Source organism: Pleurodeles waltl, chromosome 10, assembly GCF_031143425.1.
Source record: "Pleurodeles waltl isolate 20211129_DDA chromosome 10, aPleWal1.hap1.20221129, whole genome shotgun sequence".
NCBI lineage: Eukaryota > Metazoa > Chordata > Amphibia > Caudata > Salamandridae > Pleurodeles > Pleurodeles waltl.
The window spans coordinates 831,795,762-831,817,939 of record NC_090449.1 but is presented as its reverse complement, the minus strand read 5'-3'; the positions used below and the strand labels follow the sequence as shown (position 1 = coordinate 831,817,939).

At 42.0% G+C, this 22,178-nt stretch overlaps 1 protein-coding gene across 2 annotated transcripts in view; it reads left to right on the top strand.

Annotated features, from left to right (window-relative positions):
* TPK1 (thiamin pyrophosphokinase 1) overlaps positions 1 to 22,178 on the top strand; it is a 1,483,703-nt gene that overhangs the window by 1,215,114 nt on the left and 246,411 nt on the right. Inside the window, exon 9 of one of the 2 annotated variants that reach the window (XM_069211506.1) lies at positions 12,557 to 12,747. The exons of the other annotated variant lie outside the window; for it this stretch is intronic. Within the exon in view, the coding sequence (XP_069067607.1) occupies positions 12,557 to 12,711 (155 nt within the window). The 3' untranslated portion in view covers positions 12,712 to 12,747. Of the gene's footprint in view, positions 1 to 12,556; positions 12,748 to 22,178 lie in introns of those variants that run through there. 2 annotated transcript variants of the gene reach the window in all.

Genomic DNA, 22,178 nt, shown 5'->3' with positions numbered 1-22,178 from the left:
TATGCTGTCGGTCAAAGTGTTAATCTCGTTATCTACAACGGCTAATGCTTTTTAAAATTTTCCTGATCTATTTGCCTTAAGCGGGCAGCAGCTTCTTGTTGGAAAAGTTTCCAAATTTCATTGTAGACTGCAAATAAGAGGCACTTTTTACGTTGTCTTATGGAGCGTAACAGGAAATCCTGCAAATCTTTTCGTAGACAGGAGACTGAAGTGTTCTTTAACAGCATCTAGTAAGGAACTTTGTAACCATTTTGGGGATAATTTCCCTACACTGTGTGTTGTTACTATACCCGAATGTTCTGATGACACATAGCGACGGTCTGGTCTGTTTGTTCTAAAAACTCCAGTGGAGTTTGCAAAATGTGCATGACAACCACTTGTGTCTACTGGCCACAATAACCACCCACCAGGACGTGAAAGGGATGTGTTAAATGTTCGATTTTGGGCCCATTCATCGAGCTGATATTCAGTTGCATGAATGTATTTTTGCCATTTGTAAAATTTAGCAGGCGCAGGGATACTGGGCGCATTCAAGTCCTTACTTTTTGCCAAGCCTAAACAACTAGTCTGTTGTACAGTTTCATTTAAAAATATCATTTGAACAGGTATCAGGCATGCTCTAAATAAAGCTTCCTTTCCCCTTATTTGCCAATTTTTTGTTCCCCATACACTTTTCAAATTAATCGATTTCAACCAATAGCCTTCCATAGCCAACTGGGAAACAAAGGGATCAGAATAAATAATTTTGTTATCTGTTAATAAGATATGTTGCATTTCCATCACTGGCAATTTAAAATAATACGGTTCAGCATTTTTAACATTGTGCTCAGCATAATATGCAAACGTTTTATAATATGTTTCTGAACTCACTGGTGTTCAGCCGAAGCTTTCACGATAGCCAGTGTTTCATCATCCAACCTCATCTGTGAGCGAGTTATTGCAGCAACAGAAGCCGTACCTACTGCTGACTTGGCTGCTTCATTAGCCAAGGTATTGACAGTATAGTCCAACACGTTAATGTCCCAAATTATGAACTACATGGACATTGGGTAGCGTTTCTTTCAGATCCGCTACTTTCCCCCAAAGGAGTCTGAGTTTATTGGTGTTACCTTTTGAATCACTGAACCCATTCTGGCGCTAGTAATGCAGATATTCATTGAAGGACTGGACAAAATTGTATGAATCACAGACGATTTATTTAATGTTAACTGTTCTGGATCCATGTGTGTCAGTGCCATCATCAGAGCCTTGAGCTCTGCTAACTGTTCAGTGCAGTCCCTTAAGGTCTGCGTGCATGTGTGTTATGGATGGAACTCACCATCTTTCATGTAGCCACTCACGAGTGAGCAAGCAGTGAAGTATTGATGTTTAGTGCCTACTACAGGCTGGGCTGCACCATCAGAGTACATAATTATTTGATATTGTTCAATAGATACTGTGTTGGCAGATACAGGGTATTCAAGTTCACATTGTAAAAAGTCTTGAGTTTAAATTTTGGGTAAAAAACATAGTCAACATCTGTGGCCTTCTGAGACGTTGCCCATTGAATCGAGCGTGGATGTAGTGCCTTGGTTTTAGGAATGCAGGCTTTTGTGACAGCCTTAAGGGCTAGGATCAGAGATACGACAATGATGCATTTCCCCGGGGCCAGAGGTCTGTCTTTAATGACAGCCATCTGCAAAGCAGTCATTGTTTTCTGTGGGAGCAAAGAATTGTTCAGCTGTGGAATACAGATGTGATTTGTATGCAATCGGGACAGTTTCACCCTCATTGAACGTTACATAGGTGGAACCAATGGCACCAGCAATTAATCTGATGACCAAGTGTGTTTTGTTTTCTCTAGTGTGTAAGTGTTTAGCTACAAGCATATCTTGTTGCAATGCTCTGAGAATGCATGTTTGTTTGACTGTCCAATATTTCTTTGAAAAGTCAGGACATATCAAGTCATATAATGGTTTAATGCGTTGTGCTTAATCTGGAATGTATGTTCTGCCAAAGTTTAAAAAGCCCAACAAAGACTGGTGCTTTTTTATAGTGTTTGGTGGTTATAGTTATGCACATGTTTCTTGAAATTGAGGAGCTAGGCCCTCGCCTTCATCTAATAATTCGGATCCCAAAAATATGACAATAAGTAAGGCTATTTTATTTTTATTTTTAATTAAATTTGTAGCCTGATTCGGCAAATCCCACAACAATGCAGTCCACCTGTCTTACATGTTGAACGAGATCATCATCCGTGAGGTAGATATCTTCTACATAGGACAGTGCCTCAGGGTCAGTGTCTTGTAAAATTGGAGTAACACGAGCTAAAAAAAATCCTGGACTGTTTTTGTATCTTTGTGGGAGACGGCAAAAAAATTTCTGAGATCCTAAACTTGTTAAGTCTCTACTTTCAGGCACTATATTTGGCAGAAAAACCTGTTGGAAATATCCAGGTTCTTTTGTATTTTGTGCACACTATATTGTTTATAAGTGATGTACTGTGTGCATTTTGTATGGCAAATGGGCATGCATGACTGTTTAAACATCTGTAGTCTACAACTAGTGTATATGAATGGTCTGGTTAGGCTACGAGGAACAATGGATAGTTCATCGGTAAGACACAGGGTTCAATTACGCCCTGGTACACTAGCTGTGTGAGGATTTTGCTCACAGGTGCTCTAGCTTAATGCTTTATTGGATATTGGGGTTGGGGTTGGGATCTAATTGGTATTATATGTTAGGGGGGAATCTTTATCCCACCCTGCATGGTTGCAATATAACCCGGGTGCCTGCGCCAATGCCCAATATGTGGGGTAAGCTTCCCTGAGCTCTCTAGGAACAAGAGGCAAGAAAGAGGGTTCATTTAACTCTTCCCCATATGGAAGATTACGGACAAATTCTGGTGGCCAATCCCTTCCGGCCAGTAAGATATCAGAAATGATGGTGTCCATTGTGCACTCTATGGGGGTTATTCCAACTTTGGAGGAGTGTTAATCCGTCCCAAAAGTGACGGTAAAGTGACGGATATACCACCAGCCGTATTACGAGTTCCATAGGATATAATGGACTCGTAATACGGCTGGTGGTATATCCGTCACTTTTCCGTCACTTTTGGGACGGATTAACACCTCCTCCAAAGTTGGAATAACCCCCTATGTCTCCTTCTAATTGTAATTTTAGTGTATACACCCTTTCGTGTGTGGAGACGCACATGTCCTCAGTTTCAACTTGTAAGAAGTCATCACTTGCTTTCACCTCCAGATGCTCTTGATGATTCCGGTAAACTATTGTGACCTCTGCCGCGCTGTCTTGGAGTGCCAGTGCCCATTTCCGTTTTTTCAGTAAAGCTCACATCCTGAGTAGCACTTCGTATAGAAAACGTTGCCACTTTTTTCTTTTTGAATTGGGGTTTTTGATAGGGGTGTTTCTCTTTTTTTTTTAACAGAAACTTTGGACGAGTGTTGAGTCCTTTCTCAGTTTCACGTACTCAGTTTGTTGCTCTGACCGCTCACCTCTCTCACTGCGTTTATCCGGTGAGTCCTGAAAGAAACAAGATTGGTGTGCATCAGTATATTGATATCTATCAGGCATTTTTATATTATCTCTATTTCTAAGATTATAGCGGTTTTGAGGGGTGTCCGAATGCAGAGATTCTCCCCTTTGTTTTTTTGTTTATCCCAGTGGTTTTTAGAACCCTCAGGTGCTTGCTTGATAGTATTTTCTTTGGAATTACCCTGTAATTGTTCTTTGATAGGTCTGGCTCCCAGACTATCTCGACCAATGCTAGAGTAGGTCTCTGCGATACTCATTAGCAGCTCAGGAACCAAAGCACCTGCACAGGAACGTCCTCCAGCCACATACGAACTGCTAGTGCAACTGCTCCCCCTTTAAGGTTATTTAGTATTATTGAAGATACTGTGGCAAAATTGCCTATTAGTTGCATCCCCAAGTCCAGGGATGGGGCAGCCCCATATTCATCTTGAATTACAAGTGTTGGTGTACCATGAGCGGGCGTAGATAGCGTGCAAGGACAGTCCCCCAAGTATTGCAGTTATGTACTGTAGGAACCATCCCAAATGGCAAGAACATAGTGAGTATTCTATGTTTTTCCTGAGGTCCCTAATGGGGAAAAACTGCTTCCAGCACATTTATTTTTTAAGCTAACCAAAGTGGAATCTCCTACCGTTTGGCAGGTACTTTACCCATGATCGAATGGACAGTTGCAGGGTTAATACCTGGTGTGATTACATGTGGTTGCGCTGGGGTAGCATGTGCTGGGTTTGTATTTAATATCTGCATTACGAACTGTACTAAAAGTCTGTATATTGGTGTAAGCTCAGCGAACAAGCAGAGAATGTCAGCTACCGCCAAGGTTGCTGCATCAGGATGCGGTGTACATGTGGCCAGTAAAGGCCAGGTAGGACCATCATTGCTCAGAGGATCTAGCCTTACGTGTAATATTGTGTGTGTAGGGCACCATCAAGCCAGTTATTATTATCTTGAAAAGATAGAGGTATCTCTAAGTATGCATATGCAGTGTATTGTCCAGGTATGTTAGCAGGTGTATAGTGATGAAGTGTATTAGTGTTCCCACCAACTGCTGGAAAGGTGACCCAAGAGTAGAATATTTCTGCTCTGTAGGCTGGATGAGCCTCAACTACAAATGTTACAGGACGCCTCTGGGCTGTAGAGCCATTAGCTAACAAATGAGCAGATAGGGGAGGTCGCATGTTTACCGCAATTACCACCCATTGTGAGTTCGCCATGGTGCATGGTATACCTGTTCAGAGATAAGGACACCAAATGGGGATTAATCCTTTTAAGGCTGAAGCTTGAACAACCTGCAGCATTGGATAGGTATTACCTACCTAGCTGAGGAGGAACTCTTCAATACCACGGACGTCTCCGTATGTAGTATTGAGGTGTCTTTAGCACGTAGTGAGACAGAGATACTCATGAGGATCAAAAAATCAGTGCCTGACCGAACATTGGTGGCGCCATGTCATGTGGGCTCTCAGTATCCTAATGAGGCTGCTGGATTCAGACAGCTGCATCACCTGAATTGTGGGGAACTAAGTCTAAATCCACACCATGTGACAACTATGGGCCTAATCCCTTTCCGGCCAACTAGCAGCGCCTCACCTTGGCCCAAGAGCAGGGATGATTTGTAGCAACTGGGTGCATGACAAGAATGACTTCGCGGGGAAATCATGGTGTATCAGATCTCATCCTTTTCTCTCAGTTACATCAGTCTCACACATGCAAAAGCAAACAGAGGCAGAAAATATTTCAGTAAGATGTATTAAATCAGTTGCATCTTAGATACAATTGCATTAATTGCAATAGTTGGAATGATGAACCACGCTAGAAGCAAAATGCTGACAAGAAAAGTGAAACACTGAAAAGTCCCACCATACTGTCACTATGCATAAAATATGCGGTTCCTACCAAAGCTATGTTAGAGAACAGTGTGATAAGTCCTAATCCGCCCTTCAGGATTCCCCCATGGGAAGACATCATCCCCCATACCTCAGCAACAAAACCAGTTGTCTAGAGAGACACCATCCCCATGTAGGCCAGGGAACCAGTAGACTTAGTAAGCAGCTGTAGCAAAGTCAATCAGCATGCGGTTGTGGTCATCTGACTGGAATCTCCCTCTAACATGAATGGGACAGAGAAGTGTTTATATAATAAATGTCCCCACATAAGGATGTGTATGTTTCTGTGAATGTTGGAGACACAGTGCACCACTTTGCCGGAAACCCTATCTCGCTGCAGCCTTGATTAAAGCACCAAGTGAAAAAAAATGTCTTGCTAAGAAACGCAATACTTTCCTAGGCAAAAGAACAACTAGATAAAAAATAAAACAACACCATGAGTGTGGCCTATGCTGAAATAATAAAAATGAAGCAGAATACAATGTAACTGGGCTAAAGGACACAAGTGGCAGGCCTTGTTGCTAAAATAAAGTGTCTAGAGACATTACTAAAATGGCTATACAACAAGGGTACTGTTTCACCCTCGTTGAAAGTGACATAGTTGAACTTGATGGCACCAGTGATTATTCTGATGACCAAGTTTGTTTTGTTGTTCTGTGTATGTAAATGTTTTGCTTCAAGCATGTCCTGCTGAAGGCCTCTGAGAATATGTGTATGTTCAAGTGTCCAATGTTTATTTGAGAAATCTGGACAAATTAACTTGTATAAATGTTTTATGCGTTGTGCATAATCTTGTCTATATGTTCTACCAAAGTTAAGGAAACCCAGCAATGACTGTAGTTTCTTGATTGTATTTGGTGGTTGAAGTTGTGTGCATTTTACTAGAAAGTGCGGGGCCAGGCTTTTGCCTTCACTCCTATCCAAGGAATAGGACACTGTGCCAAAGCTCAGTCAGCTGCATCGGCTTCTTTTACTGCGTGTGGAACTGAGAAAGAAGACAAAATGACATCTTCCCCATGTGGGAGCTTGTAGACAAATTCAGGTGGCCAGTCTTTTTCTGCCAATAAAATATCACATTTAAGTGCTTCCCAGAAGATGACTTCAAAAGTGCATTCTAAGTCCCCTTCAATTTGAATTTTCAACTCATAAACCGTGTCAGTGGGGAAACACACCTGTCCCCTGTCTCTATGAGGAGAAAGTCGTTAGTTGCTGTCACATCCAGATGATTTATGACTCTGGCAACAAATTGTGACTTCTGCTGCTCTGTCCAGCAGAGTTGCTGCCCACGTCCTATTCTTCAGCAAAGTTCTCAAGATTGCTGGCATGTTTAACTGAAATTGCAGCCACCTTTTTCTTTTTAAATTGTGGGTACTGTTGGGGAGATGTATCCTCTTTTTTAATATGAGTTTGTGCGGGGTGTTGTTAGTCCTTTTTCTGTTTTGTGTAGTCAAACCAGCCCACTCTCTCACTCCGTTTATCCAGTGTGTCTTGAAAGGAACAAGAGGGGTGTGTATCAGTATATTGATATCTATCAGGTGTTTTTAAAGTTTCCCTATTTCGGATATTATGGGCCTGATTATGACCTTGGTAGAGGGGATTACTCCGTCACATATGTGATGGATATCCAGCCCGCCATTTTACAAGTTCCATTGTATCCTATGGAACTTGTAATACGGGGATGGGATATCCATCATGCGTGTTACTGAATAATTCCCTCAGGCAAGGTCGTAATCAGGCCCTAAATCTCTGTTCAGAGGTCTCCGGGTGCGGAGAATCTGCTCTCTGACTTATTTTGTCTTTGTTTTATTTCTGTTTATCGCAGTGTTATTTCGAACCTCCTTGTGCATGTTTAGTCCCTTCCTTAGGGGTGGTACTCTGAATTTGAGGGTTAGTTGGTCTGGCCCCCAGGCTATCCCGACCTATACTCATATAGGTTTCAGAGATAATCTTTGGGAGCTCGCACTTTTGGTACTTTTGAGGACCCTGTCGGAGCCCTTGTCGAGCGGCCAATGCCGCTGCTTCTCCTTTAATATTGCTTAAAATTATTGCGGAGACTGTGTCAAAGTTACACATCAGTTTCATCCCCAAGTCCAGGACTGCCCCCTGTTAATTTTGAATTTGTTTTAATACTTCCGGCAAGTTGGCAAGTGTCGGGGTACCATATGTGGTTGTGTAAATTGCAGCAAAGACTGTACCCCAGTGGCACAGTTCTCTACTGAGGGAACCCTTCCGAATGGCAAGCACATAGTGAGAATGTTTATCTTGGGGCCCCGTATGGAGAAACACTGCATCCAGCTGAGTTTTTTTTGTGCTATCTAGAACGGAATCTTTTCCCATTTCATGGGTACATTGCCCATTATTGAATGTACTGTTTAAGGATTAATTCCTGGAACTGCCAATTGATGTCTCACCCATAGCAACCCTTGCTGGGGCGGTGTTCAAAGTCTGCATTACAAACTGAATTAGTCTTCTATATATTGCTACTAGCTCATTATAAAGTGTGCGTTCAAATGCTACTTGCATAGCCTGCACATCAGGATGTTGTGTGTGCATGGCAAACATGGGCCATGTTGGTCTGTCATTGCTTTAAGGACCTAGGGCCAGATGTAGTAAGCTGTTTGCATGGTGCAAACTGCGAAAATCGCAGTTTGCGCCATGCAAACAGCCTTCTGCGATGCACATTCACAATTTGCGAGTCGGTATCGACTCACAAATTGTGAATGTGACTCGCAAATAGGAAGGGGTGTTCCCTTCCTATTTGCGACTCACATCACAATGCAGAATTGCTTTGTGACCGCGAATGCGGTCGCAAAGCAATTCGCAGTTACCACCAGTGTCACACTGGTGGTAACTCATTCGCAAATGGAAGGGGTCCCCAGGGGACCCCTTCCCATTTGTGAATGTTGCGCAAAAGGTTTTTTCAGAGCAGGCAGTGGTCGAATGGACCACTGCCTACTCTGAAAAAACGAAACCAAATGGTTTCGTTATTTTTTTTTCTTTTGCAACTCGTTTTCCTTTAAGGAAAAAGGGCTGCAAAATAAAATTAAAAAACTGCTTTATTTAAAAAGCAGTCACAGACATGGAGGTCTGCTGACTTCAGGAGGCCGCCATCCCTGTGAGTGCAGGGACTAGCTATGGGGTCGCAAAATGCGACCCACCTCATTAATATTTATGAGGTGGGTCTTTGCGACCCCATAGAGAGTTGCAGACTGTGTCTGAGACACCGTTCTGCATCCGCATTTGCGATTCGGAAATTGCGACTCGCAATTTCCGAATCGCAAAATGCGGAAGTTGCTACATCTGGCCCCTAATCTCATGGGTTGTATTACATATGTAAGGGCACCATTGAACCAGGTTGGATGTTCTTTATAAGAAAGTGGTATTTCTAAGTGTTGAAAAGCTCAGTACCGCTGTAGTACATTGACTATTCTGTAAGTGTGAAATGTGTTTGAGTTATCATTCAGTTCAGGAATGGTGACCCAAGAGTAAAGTGTTTCTGTTTGGTATCCTTCATGAGCTTCCATGGCGAATGTGACTTCCCTGCCCTCATCTGTCATGCCTTTGGCTAGAAGAAACTGCTTAAGTGCTTGTATGCACTTCCCAGTAATGTTTATGGCATTTGCCATGTGAAAGAGATATCAAAGTAGCGGACACCAACAGGGTAAAAACCTTATAACATTCAAGCATTAACCCACAGCCTAGATAGTTGCACCCATTAGGCTGAGGAGGATTATCCCTAAGACCATGGACATCTCCATATAATGGTTCTGAGGGTACCTTTCGCGTGTGTGAGACAGAGATACTCAGGAGACTCGTAAATCAGTGCCTACACTATCATTGGTGCCCCCCGTTAACTACTTTCTTCCCAGACAAGTTGGTGTTACAAACCAGGGCAGCTTTCCTTCCCAAGGTGATCACTCCCTTTCACCTATCCCAATCCATTACGCTCTGAACCTTCTAACCGCCACTTCTTCCTTTCAAGGAGGTGGAACGGTTGCATTGATTGGACCTGAGGCAGAGGGTTAATTAATACTTGATCTGCAGCAGAGATTATTATATCGATTACACAGATGACCAGTTCTTCATGGGCTATTGTGGATTCAAGAGTTCGCAAGATCCCGATGGTTCATCCTCTGCATTAACAGCTGATATTCCCTTGCCAAGAAGGAACTGACTGAAGGAATCAGGATCCATTCCATCAGGGCTAAGTCCACTGCTTGGGCACTGGTTTGGGGTGACCAGATTGCGGAAATATGTAAAGGAGCAACGTGGGCTTCCTTGCACACCTTTATGAAGCATTACTGCTTAGATGCAGAGGTGCGCAAGGAGCGGACACTTTTCTTGTTGGATATCCTGGTCTGGATCATCCATCAACCCTTTTTCTGGGAAGGGAGTTGCTGTGAAATCTGTTCTACAGGTGAGGAATCCGCAGGTAAAAGTATCTATCAGAAGGAAAAGTTACATACCTGCAGTAAACAGGTTTCTGGTAGATACTGTTTCTACATGCAGATTCCTCACTGAGCCGCCCTCCTTTACATTTTGATGGATGTATCGTAGAAGAGTTAACAAGGTTCCATACTATTTGTACATATTGGTACTGAGAAAACTCACAATTTCTCACTACCCCTCGCCTCAAAGGCTTGAAAAAATGGAGGGAAACTGACACCAATGCTCTGAAGTGGATGCTTTATGGACTCAGGGACATTAATTCTGGCGCTGATTGAGTCCAGTACCCTCTACTGGCGGCCTCAAAGCTTTGAAGTTTTCCTGATCCAGTTTGGCGCCTGGGGATTGTTCTGTAGGTGAGGAACTTGCAAGTAGATACAGTTTTCACCAGAAACATTGTTACTGCAGATAAGTTATTTTTCCTTCTGTGCGTTAGCTGCATCAATAATCCACTTCTATGTATATTCTGTACTGAGTATGTTTTGAATTTTGAATTTACATTGCGATAATTCAGTACCAATCTCCAGGACTTATCAGGCCTGAATATTGGGAAACAGTAGTGTTTATTCTTCATGGGTATAGGCCTGATACTGTAATTCACCTACAATTCATGTGACCTTTTTGTGCTTCCAGTTTTATTGGATTTAGTTTTTTGAACTTGTGAATCATTGTTGAAAAGTATTCACTTGTGTTGTACCTTTTTTACTAACAGGCTTCGTTTTTATATGATGCAGGAGCCAACTGTAATACCAACTTTAGGGCATAACTGCCATTAAGTGGCTGGGGCCGCGGCAAGGAAAATGTTCCCAATATAGCTTCCTCCTCTATGGGAGTCTCAGTTATCACTTGTGAAGCCCAATCTTCTTCCGCTAACATTCTGTTATAGGAATCAATCAAGTGAGTCTAAAGAAATCATTGCGATTATTCGTTCTGTATCTCCTTCAACCTGTATTAAAAATTTTAATTAATAAAGGATATACAAATAAAAAAACAAAAGGATATACAAAAAAAGAAACAAAATAAAAATGTGAAAACTTTTTCTATATTTCAGTATTTGAGCATTTGTTTGGTTATACCGTTTTTATATTTTTGTGTATTGTTTGATATAAATTGCTTATGCCAGGTATCCCCAGTTTCCAGTAATGAGTCAGAGGGGGGTTCCTGGATTCTAGCAATGATTCTGTGGAGGGTCCACAGAATTCAAAAGGTTAAGAACCACTGCCCTAGGTTATCCCATCCGTGTTTTTCTTCTTTATGATAAAGTTGGGCTACTTTGTAAATCCACCCTGGAACTTCGTACTTTCCCCTTGGGATTAGTGTGTTTCTGGCTTCCTTCCTTTTGGAAGAATTTAATTATCTGCCATAGCATGTTATTTTGGTCTCTGTGGTCTTACCCTGAAGGTATCTTTCCACATGGGGACAGCTTCCAGTACTTGAGTGAGGTCCACAGAATTCAAAAGGTTAAGAACTGCTGCCATGGGTTATATTGTCCATGTTCTTCTTCTAAATTATGAAGTTGTGGCTTCTTTGTAAATCCACCTGGGAACTTCATACTCTCCCCTTGGATCAGTGTGGTTCAGGCTTCCTTCTTTTTGGCTGACTTATATTCTCTGCCATAACATTTATTTGTGGTCTCTGTGGTCTTACCTGTAAGGTATCTTTTCATTGGGGACATATATTAGAGATAATATATTTAACAACCACACCTCATTCTCATCCCGTAGAGTAGCAGCATATCTTTGTAGAATAACCAGTAGTACCACATATTTTTAATATTACCAAGAAGTATCTCAGTACCTCATCCGTAAATCTACTGTAGGTGATAACTTCTGGCATTACTGATATCAAAGTCTTACCATGTCTAGTCATGTCTACGGTGGCAAATACATTTCCCCGTGACTGACACTTTTGTACAATGGGTAGCATACTCTTGCAAAGACATCTTTAGTATGCAGTGCTTATCCTGTGGAGTAGAATGAGGAAACACTACTTAGGGTTCTTTGCTAGCCAGAGTGGTATTTCATTCCGTTTGGTTGGGCAACACCCAATATAACATTCATTGTCTGTAGATTAATAACTGTAGCTTGTGTCTGATTAGGTATTTATCAGCCCTTATTGTCTCAGCACCTCAGTGTTGTAGTTTTTAATGTCTCAGTAGGTCTACATATGTTCTCAGTGATCATTTCTATAGTTTCTGCTATAGGAAGGTGATCTCGTTCTGGATGTTGTGCATACATAGCAAGTGCTGGCCAAGTCACCCCTGGCATTGTGAGTGGACCTAAACCTACATGAGGAGCTTTCCTTAAAACAATGCTAATGTTCAATGTAAGTCAGAGACGCTTCAGTATACCTTACTGTACCATGTTGTGAGCAGTGCAGGGGCCCCTTGCCAGCACCCTTGGAATGTTCACTGTCTGCTTTACGTAGTATGTCAGGCTTGTGGAAATAGGCATAGGTGTCAGGCTTGTATAAATAATGAGATTGTTACAACATAGGTGTACATGTTTCATTTAAACATGTTGAGGAACTCTCCCCGGTTTCACGTCAAATGAAGTCATGTTGCATACGAATGTGATTTCTTGACTAATAATGAACAATATGCAAGGAAAAAGTTATAAGTAAAGTATTTTGCTAATAACAGATTTTTGTACCCTTACATTTTATTTCTATACTGTTGATTCCGTTCATAGAGCAAGAACGTTATCAGGTGGGAACGTCCCAAATAATGGTAAATAAAAATGATATACACATGTTAGAGGTCGACACCAAAGATAAACACTCGGAAAATGAAAGAAAATTAAAGGAGAGAGAAAAAGGAACAAATATATGTCGGAACTTGATGTAAAAATGTAAGAATTACTTGTGAAATTTAAAGATCCATTTGAAGGTGGGTGTGTAACCCTGTTTCGATAAAATAGTGAGTTGTAATTATCAGGAGATATAAATATCGGCTATAATATATTATGATAAATTTTGTGACAATAATATCATATTTGAGGCTAGTATTATCATTTTATCATTTTAAATAATATTGATATCTTTATTCTTGTTTTTAGTAATATAGTGGTTAAAATATTGTTTTTAAAATTATTTTCATGTTTTAGTTGATATATTAATTTTATGTGTTACTATTATTTATATAAATGTTAATATTTTTAAATATTGCATGTACTTTTAAGTGATTAATACATTTTCTATTTAATTTTAAGTATTTGTAGTATTTTAATGGGTTGTTGGGTTTATAAGGTGATAGTGTGGGAAGGTAAGTAATATTTAATTATGAACTATTTAAAATGTTTTAATGTATTATTTAAATGAAGTAATACTGATTTTGTTTTGTGTTATTTGTGGGCTGTTAGGCTTGGTGGGCTGTAGGGTGAGAAGATAAGTAATAATTAAAAATTATTAATTGTTAATTATTTAATTGATTTTTAATTATATAGTTTATGGAATACTGATTTTTTTACTTATATTTTACATGTGAAATGCTAGGTTTATAGTGATACAGGGTGGGAAGTTAATTAAGTAATAATTAACTATTAATATTTGTAAATTAATGTTATAGAATTTTAAATATGTAAATATGGAATACATCTTTATATTAATTATATTTCAGTTGCAGGATGCTTGGTTTGTAGGTGGGAAGTTCATGAAATGATAATTAACAATTATTAATTTTCTTTATTTAATTGGTTTTATACATGTAAATTATGTAATATTTATTTTTTAGTTATATTTTAGTTGTGGGCTGCTAGGCTTATATGGGTATAGGGCGGGAAGGTATTTAATAATCGAATACCTCTTTATTAATTGTTGAATATTAATTATGTAAATTGATTAATTGTTTTTAGTTTTTTTTTAAATTCAAATATATGTTTTTAATGTTAATTAATTTTTATATTAAGACTTTATTTATTTTTTTACATTTGTGGGGTACTCATATGCAATGTGTTTGAAGTGAAGTACTTTCCCTACTCTTGGTGAGACTGCAGTATAGATAGTAAAATTAACCCCACAGAAGGCCAACACTTTCCCTACTGTTATGCTGTTTGGAATGGGAATAGTAAATTTCACCCCTCCGAAATCCAGCACTTTTCCTACTGTTGCACATACTGGAGTAAGCATAGTAAATTTTACCCCTCGGAAGTCCAACGCTTTCCCTACTTTTGCACAGACTGAAGTGGCCATGGTAAATTTGACCTTTCCTAAGCCCAACACGTCCCCTACAATTGCGCTGTTTGGAGTGGCAGTAGTAAATTTTACCCCTCTGACATCCAATGCTTTCCCTACTGTTGCACTGTTTGAAGTGTGGGAATAATAAATTTAACCCCCTTGGAAGCCCAACGCTTTCCAAGTTGTTGTTCAGACCAGAGTGGGAAAAGTACATTTCACCCTTTCGAAGTTAAACTCTTGCCATGCTGTTGCTTAGACTGGAGTGGCAATAGTAAATTTAACCCCTCTTAAGTCCAACTCTTTCCCTATTGTTGCACTGACAGGAGTAGAAATAGTACATCTAACTTCTCCGAAGTTGAACACTTTCCCTACTATTGTGGTGACTGGAGTAGGAAAAGTCAATTTAACACCTCCGAAGTCCAACACTTTCCCTACAGATTCCGAACTGCTGGCTTCGACCTCAGCTCTGAGGGGCATCCATGGATCCATGCTTGGACCTGGGACAGTGTAGGTGGTACCATTTCAACCTTTCCCCACACAGATGCTTCTGGCGCTGCTCATGCCCGCAGGCGGTGCCGTCCCCATCCTCATTGCCAACTTCAACATGGAGCCGGATGGGCGTTGTACGACACTTACTCTGGTGCTGACAGGAGTTGTGCCTACTAAGTCAGGTCCTGAGCCTATTTCTCATAGGCTAGGGTACAGTGAGGAATGCGAGGGCTTGCTGAACTCCTTGGAATAGCAGTGTCAAGACCCTATGGACTGGCATACAGACTTGAGAGAAGCCAGTGGACTGGACACCACCCCAGTTACTGGCATGCTTTCTCTTCCTACTGTAGCTACGGTGGAGGGTACTTCATATTCTATGGTGGTGCAAAGAGCAGCTGAGGTCCTGGACCTTTAGCTGCCTTCGTTGGCAGTCAGGACTAATCTCCTGATAGAGGTGATTCAGACTGGAGCTTCATCCTCTGAACCCTGCTCCCCTTCAATGAAGCCCTTACAGATGTCCTATTGGGTACCAGGTCCGAACCCAGCACAGGGGCCTGCCACCATCACCCTGCACCGGGCGATCCAGGTCTCCTTATACAACACCCCTTGGTTATCGAAGCCTCCACTTCCCAGGGCGCTTTCCCTTCTGCACCCCCGTTTAGGAAATCCAAGAGGCTGGACACACTTGGGAAGAGGATGTTTTCTTCCACCAGCCTGACATTGTTGTGAACACTGTAAGCCTTTTGGGCCGTCATTCCCACACCCTGTGGGATGTTGTTGTGCAAATGGTGCCACTGGTTCTGGAGGAGGCAAGGACTGTACTCTCGCAGCAGTTGCTGATGGGAGAGACGCAGCAAAGTTCACGATCCGATATGGACTGGACATGACTGCCTCACTAGGCAGGGTGGTTACATCAACAGTGGCGCCACACCTGGTTGTGGACGTCTGGCTTTTTGGGGGATGTCCAAGCCGATCTTATGGACATGCCCTTTGATGGCACCCGCCTCTTTGGGCAAAAAGCAGATTCTGCGTTGAGTGCTTCAAGGATTCTCGTGCTACGGCCAGGTCCTTGGGCCTCGCAGAAGAGCCCTGTACCCCTCAGTCTGCTTTTCGCCCTTTTCGTGGCTACAGAAGGGGCACCATACCACATCCATTCCCGACCACCACCATGCGACCACCAGCAGCGTATGCTGCTCAGCCTCTGCATGGCCGGGGACCTGTGATCCACCGACCTCATGGATCAGGGAGCCAGTGGTCTAACAAGTTCACCCCCAAGCTCCCCCCTCCCACAGCTGTCTCCAGACCCTCTTAGTCTGACTCTTCCCCACCAGGGACCAGTTGGTGGCAGGATCTGCCATCACATGCTCTGCTGGCAGTCTATCATATCAGACATGTGGGTTTTGCAGATAGTCCAAAGGGGCTACTTCCTCCCCTTCAAGACCACCCCTCTATCCATGCCACCTTCCTACGATTGGATGACAGAGGATCACTTGGCAATTCTGTGGGAGGATGTTATGGCTATGTTGGCCAAAGGAGCTATTGAGAGGGTTCCTGTGTAAGAAGTAGGTCATGGTTGCTATTCCTGCTACTTTCTGGTACCAAAAAAGGACAAAGGCCTCCACCCTATCCTAGACCTGTGGGCCTTCAATCTCTTCCTCGGGAAGGAGAAGTTCAAAGTGCTCGCTCAGGTTTTATCTGCCCTGGACCCAGGACACTGGATGGTAGTATTGGACTTCCAGGACACTTATTTCCATATTTCTGTCCTGCCTGCTCACAGACATTACTTGTGGTTCATGATGGGCCACGAGCACTTTCAGTTCAATATGCCCTCCTTTGGCCTTACCAGCACCCCTTGGGTGTTCACCAAGGTGATGGCAGTGATCGCAGCTCATCTGTGCAGGTCAGGGGTTTCAGTCATCCCCTACCTCTTCACCTGGTTGTGAAAGGTGGCCTCACCCCAGGCTGTCGTCTCCCAACTCCAGACTACGGCGGACCTCCTGGGGTTTACTATAAACATGCCAAAGTCACACCTGACTCCCTTTCAGATGCTCACTTTTATTGGAGCTTTTCTGGACACACTGCAGTTTCCGGCTTATCCTCCTGAGCGGCCAGTCCAGGATATTCAGGCTATAATACCGATATTTCAGTCTCTATCCTGGATTTCGGTAAGAGTGACTCTGAAGCTGCTGGGCAGCATGGCCTCCTACATCCTGTTGGTGAATCATGCCAGATGGCATATGCGAGCTCTGCAGTGGGACCTAAAATTCCAGTGGGCACAGCATCAGGGGAATCTCTCCAAAATGGTCCAGATCACAGAGGGAACTGCGCAAGATATGCAGTGGTGGCTAACAAACTGAGATTGGGTCAGAGGCAGATCCCTCTCCTTTCCCCAGCCAGAGCTGACAGTAGTGACAAATGCATGACTCCTGGGCTGAGGCAGCCATCTGGGAGAGGTGGAGATCAGAGACATCTGGTCTCAGCGGAGTCCGGACTAGACACCAGCCTGTTGGAGCTCCGGGCAATCAGGCTAGCACTGAAAGCATTTCATCCCTCTCCACTGCCATGTGGTACTGCAACAAGCGGGGTAGGGTTGTGGACCCTTTGTCAGGAGGCTGTGCGCCTCTGGAAATGGCTGGAACAACAGGGCATATCCCTGGTGGTTCAACATCTGGTGGGCTCTCTGAACACCAGAGCAGACAAACTCAGCCGACAGCTTTTGACCTTCTGCCGAAGTCTGTAACATAATCTTGGCAGCCAGGCGTCCCTCCACCACTGGAATAAATTTGTGGCAACATGCACAGGCAAGTCTGACCCACTTTCTGCCCTTCTCTCTGAGATCCTTTCATCTATCCTTTCTTTGGTTCAGCCAGGGCTCTGCTATGGGCACTTTAAAAGGTTAATTATCTGCCAACCCTGCCAACCCTGCATGTTCTAGGTTGCCTGATTAACCTTCTTTATTTAAGTCACCTATTGTTAATAGGTTCCTTAAAGGTCGTACTCATATGTTTCTTCCATCCCCACATTATTCCCCAATGGGATTTGAATTTCGTTCTGACATTCCTAATGTGTGGTTCTTTTGAGCCTCTCCACAATTGTCCTTTCAGGCTCAGAGTTTTGAAGCACTAGTCATCAGATTCTTTATGGCTCTGCGCTTCTGGTGTGGAAAGTTATGAAAAGAATCTGACATCAGCCTGCCATGGTGGTGTCTATATAGGACCCGCAACGTCATATCTGGTGCGGACAACAGCAATGATGGATGCGGAGTCAATTAACACTACCTTACTAACACAGAGGTACTGCTTGAGAAAAATTTCTGGAAATTTAAAGGTAAAGAATGTGCAATTAGATATTGTGTTTACCAGATAAGATAATGCCGAAGGTAAGTAACTTGTCCTACTACGTCCAACAAAAACATTGGACACGTTTGCTTCAATTTTTTATTTGAGTCTGTGGTTTCTGGGGCTCGGTCCCTGCACCTTATGGTCAACACCGGCTCTTATAACAGGCTGCCACGTGGTGGCGCTGTCTATTTTTGTGAGGATCACAACAACACTTGCTTAATAATTAAATATGCATTACAATCACTAATACCTGCAACCAAAACCTTTAAGAATAGCTTGGGTAGCATGTATTAGTCATTTTTAATATATATTTAAAGTCTAAATTGTCACTCTTGTGCGAGTGTGATGATTAGTGGTGCTGGTACTGTTACTGGCATTTCTAGGTGGGGCAGTGGGTGGTGCAAGCTGTAGTGGCCTTCTGACAAGGGCCCTGGCACTTATATTTTTACAAATGAAGTACTAGTTAAGCTTTTCAATGCCTAGCTAGGCACTAGGGGACATTCTGGCGCATTCTGGCACTCAGTGCCCATAGTGGAAAAGATGAAGGCAAGTGCCATTATAATTAATGGCTATTCCGATCAAAACAATGCTATCCCCTACATCAGTAGGCATGTGTGTGCTCATTCAGCAAGAGGAAGAATTGTCTGTACTTTTCCAACGGCGTGTAGGAATTACTCCTACAGGCAGAGCAACCACTCTGCACAAGAGAAAGTTTGGTACAGTTTTGTCTCTGAATAATTCCCCATTCTGCAGCAAGGATATATCACTTCATCAACTAGATGCTTTAAGGAGTGGCAAATATAGCAGGCCAGACTCTCAGAGGGTTCCAGTATCCAGAAGAAGTAGGCTTTTTACCTCTGATGGAGGTGATAATGGTGGGAGGCTGTAGGGACATCATCACACACTGGAGATGGAGCAGACTAAAGTGGGTACGAAGAACTTGGCTAAATGACAGATAACGGGCCATAGCAGAAACAGTCCTGACAGTCGATCCGGGACCGCGCATAGATCCAGCAGCAGAATAAGAGGCATCTCCGTCTCTAGAAAGGAGCAGCTCACTTGCAGTGAGATGAGTGGATTTAAGTTGTCAGACCACAACATTTGCCAGCTGTTTGCGTGATAAGTGAGCACTGATAGCGTCCAAGCCAGTGAGGCAGCAGTGCAGTCTTCCTCTAGAGTACATAGACATAAACCTACTCGGCAGGATTGAGGAATTCTCAGGCCTCATCAGACACTCAAATAAGGTTGCTTGCACCTTAGAATAGAAACTATTAAGCCAATGTATTGTAAGACTGCAGCATCATTCAATTTTAAATTCAAATTGGCAGTAGAGACTGGGAGGATTTGATGAAAGCATCATGGGGCATGATTATTTCATACTGTTTAAATGTTATCTTATGAGAAGGAATTATTATGAGGAACCACAATGCTCATAGCAGTGCATCTGGCTATTTTAACTGTTTCTGATCACATCTTCGCACATCTTCCTCAAATGTGTCTGTTAGGGCAAAATAGAGAGATTCCCAGCACAAGCTAGGGTTTTCTGCATATATCTCTGCCTCTCTGATGTGCTGATGAAAGAATCATGCAAGGCCAGCCTAGGTGCCAGGTGGCCCATTTTCATGTTACACCTTCAGCTAATCCTGCTTTCACACGAACTTGTAGTATTGGGATTTTCCAGGCCATATGTAAAATGCTCAAACCTTGCGAAATTTTAGAGTAGAAAAAAAGTGTCAATACCACACAAATTTGAATCTCACTTTGAGCAAAAACGTGAGCTTACTTGGAAATCAGGATTACCGGTCTGATTGAAATGAGTGCCTTTGTAGAAATAATTTGAAATGAAATGTAGGCCACTACATGATCTTTTCATTCCAATGTCTGGAGTTTAGGGTAGGAAAGCAACACAACCTTCATGCTAGCAACATATCCACTACGCTAGCATTGTAAAATGATCAGCTAATGGTTTAAAAAATGCTTGCAACGTGATTGCTTTAACGTGATTTCCGCATATACATGGCTGCATATTGGGTTGTGGTTAATTTCTCCTATAGATCCTCCACTTTAAAAAAAAAATGCTCTTTCCGAAATGCATGCCAGAGATACGTTATCCTCAGTAGTGCAATTACGTTTTATTCTGTTGTTTGAAAATGCTAAAAATAGAAATGAAAATCTCATCTGGAGCCATTTTACTTTGAACTGTATTTTGAATGTATTTGAATAATCAGAGGATCTGGAAGGAGTGCATTTTACGGAGCCAAGCTAAACTTTGAAGCAGATGGTTTTTAAAATTGTAAAAAATAAAATTGTAATGGTTTTCTCCCCATGCCGTCTGTTTTTCAATTTGACTTGTTTGCAATTAAAACAGAAAATTAAATTGGGTTTTCTATTCACTGAATACAGATTACTGAAGGGTACAGCTTTACTGTGCCTTAAGCTTCTCATCTGCACTTGGTAGTTTTTGTTTTTTGGCATACCTCACTGTCATTGTACATGGACAAATCCGTAAATCTAGAAGCAACAGAACACATCCGTTTTACAGTACAACCCTTATTTGTCTGCTTGGATGTAAAGCAACCCAAAAGACCGAAAACAATAAATAAAACACGCTTTTTTTTAGCTGCTCCTCTGTTTCATAGCAGTGGGACACTTGCTTTTTATCCCATTCACCACTTGACTAACAACTCCCAGATGAAGCGCTGCAGCATTTCTTATCAATAACATGGCTGTAGGGTAAGCTGCCCGCACTTAAGAAACCCGTGAGCCTATTTCAGAAGGCAAAATAATGGCATAAATATGAATGTTGAATTTGGTACATCCGCGCTGAGCTCCATATATTAAATGCAAATACATTTCAAAAATGAACAAATCACATGGATTGCTGCTTAATGTACCAGTCCTTCAAATGAATAACTACCGCGCAAAATGTCAGCTTGTCACAGTTTGATCGGCCTGCGGTCTATCATTCAAATCCTGACCGGTTTGCCGTAGCTTTTTTTTCCATCTAAGGTATTTTTGTGCAATATTTTCTGTTCCATGAAAAATCGTTTGTTTGAAGGTATGCTAGTCTTTAATAAAAGTATTTTAAATTGTTGCCTTTTTTATCTGCTTTGTCAGCGCACAGCATTCATGGTTAAGTAGAAAAGCTAAAATACACGTGTGTTCAGTTAGAGATTACATTCTATAGCTGTGCTCAGTAAAGATCCAGAAATGTGCCTATTCTACATTTAAATGTTTTATTCACCTTAATGTCTGCTCACAACAACAATGGGGCATATATTTTATTATGGTCTATGTGAAATTCAGAGTTCGAGCAAGGCGACACACAATCAGGAAGCACTCCAGGTGTATATAAAAAGGCCTCTACAACCAAATGGGTGTAATCTTGTTAGGTAAAAGGTAGCAGCTTTTTAGATGGCAACCGCCTAAGTATTGATTTTTTTCTGCCATTTACCTGGCCTATGGATAAATAGTATGATTATTTACATTTTGGTTGACAGTCTTGCAAATAGCAAAGAAACCTCACTTATTACCTGGCGCTGGCTAAATAGCAGATATTCTGCACTGTTTGGAGGGCAGCTCTGCCAGTAGCAGAGAAACTACAAACTACAATATTTACCCTGCTGCTTTCTAAATTGTAGAGATTCTGTACTATTTGACCCGGGGACATGCAAATAGCAAGGACAATTTACTATTTATCTGGCCACTAGATAAACAGCAGAGATGATGTACTAACTGGCTCACAGACATGGAAATAGCAAAGAAACGTTACTGTCTCCCTGGCCTGTGGCTAAGGGAAAGGATTACACTAATTACCTGGCCAGTGGATAAATAGCAAACATAATGTAGTATGAGTACCTTTGCTGTGCATATTGCGAAGAAACTTCGCTCTTTACCTACTGCTGGCAAAATAGCAGAAAATATTATGTACTAATTGGCCAACAGCCATGCAGATAGCAAATAAACTTCTTTATCTACATGGCTGCTGGCTACATGGCAGAAAGTAATTACTATTCAGCCGGAGTCCTTGCAACTAAATGACAGAAATTATGTACTGTTCGGCCTGCAGCTGTCCAAATAGCAAAGAAACTTCATTATTCACCCGACTTTTGGCTGAATAGCAGTGTTGGGCCAGTAGCTGTGCAAATAGCAGATAAACTTCACTACTTACCCAGCTGCCATCTAAATAGCTGAACGTTTGTGTCATTATGCCTAGTACAGATTTCAACAGCACCACCAGGTAGAGCTGCTGACAAGTGGTGAGCACAATTGGCAAACATCTCCTTAAGGAAGTTAGTGTTAAACATGG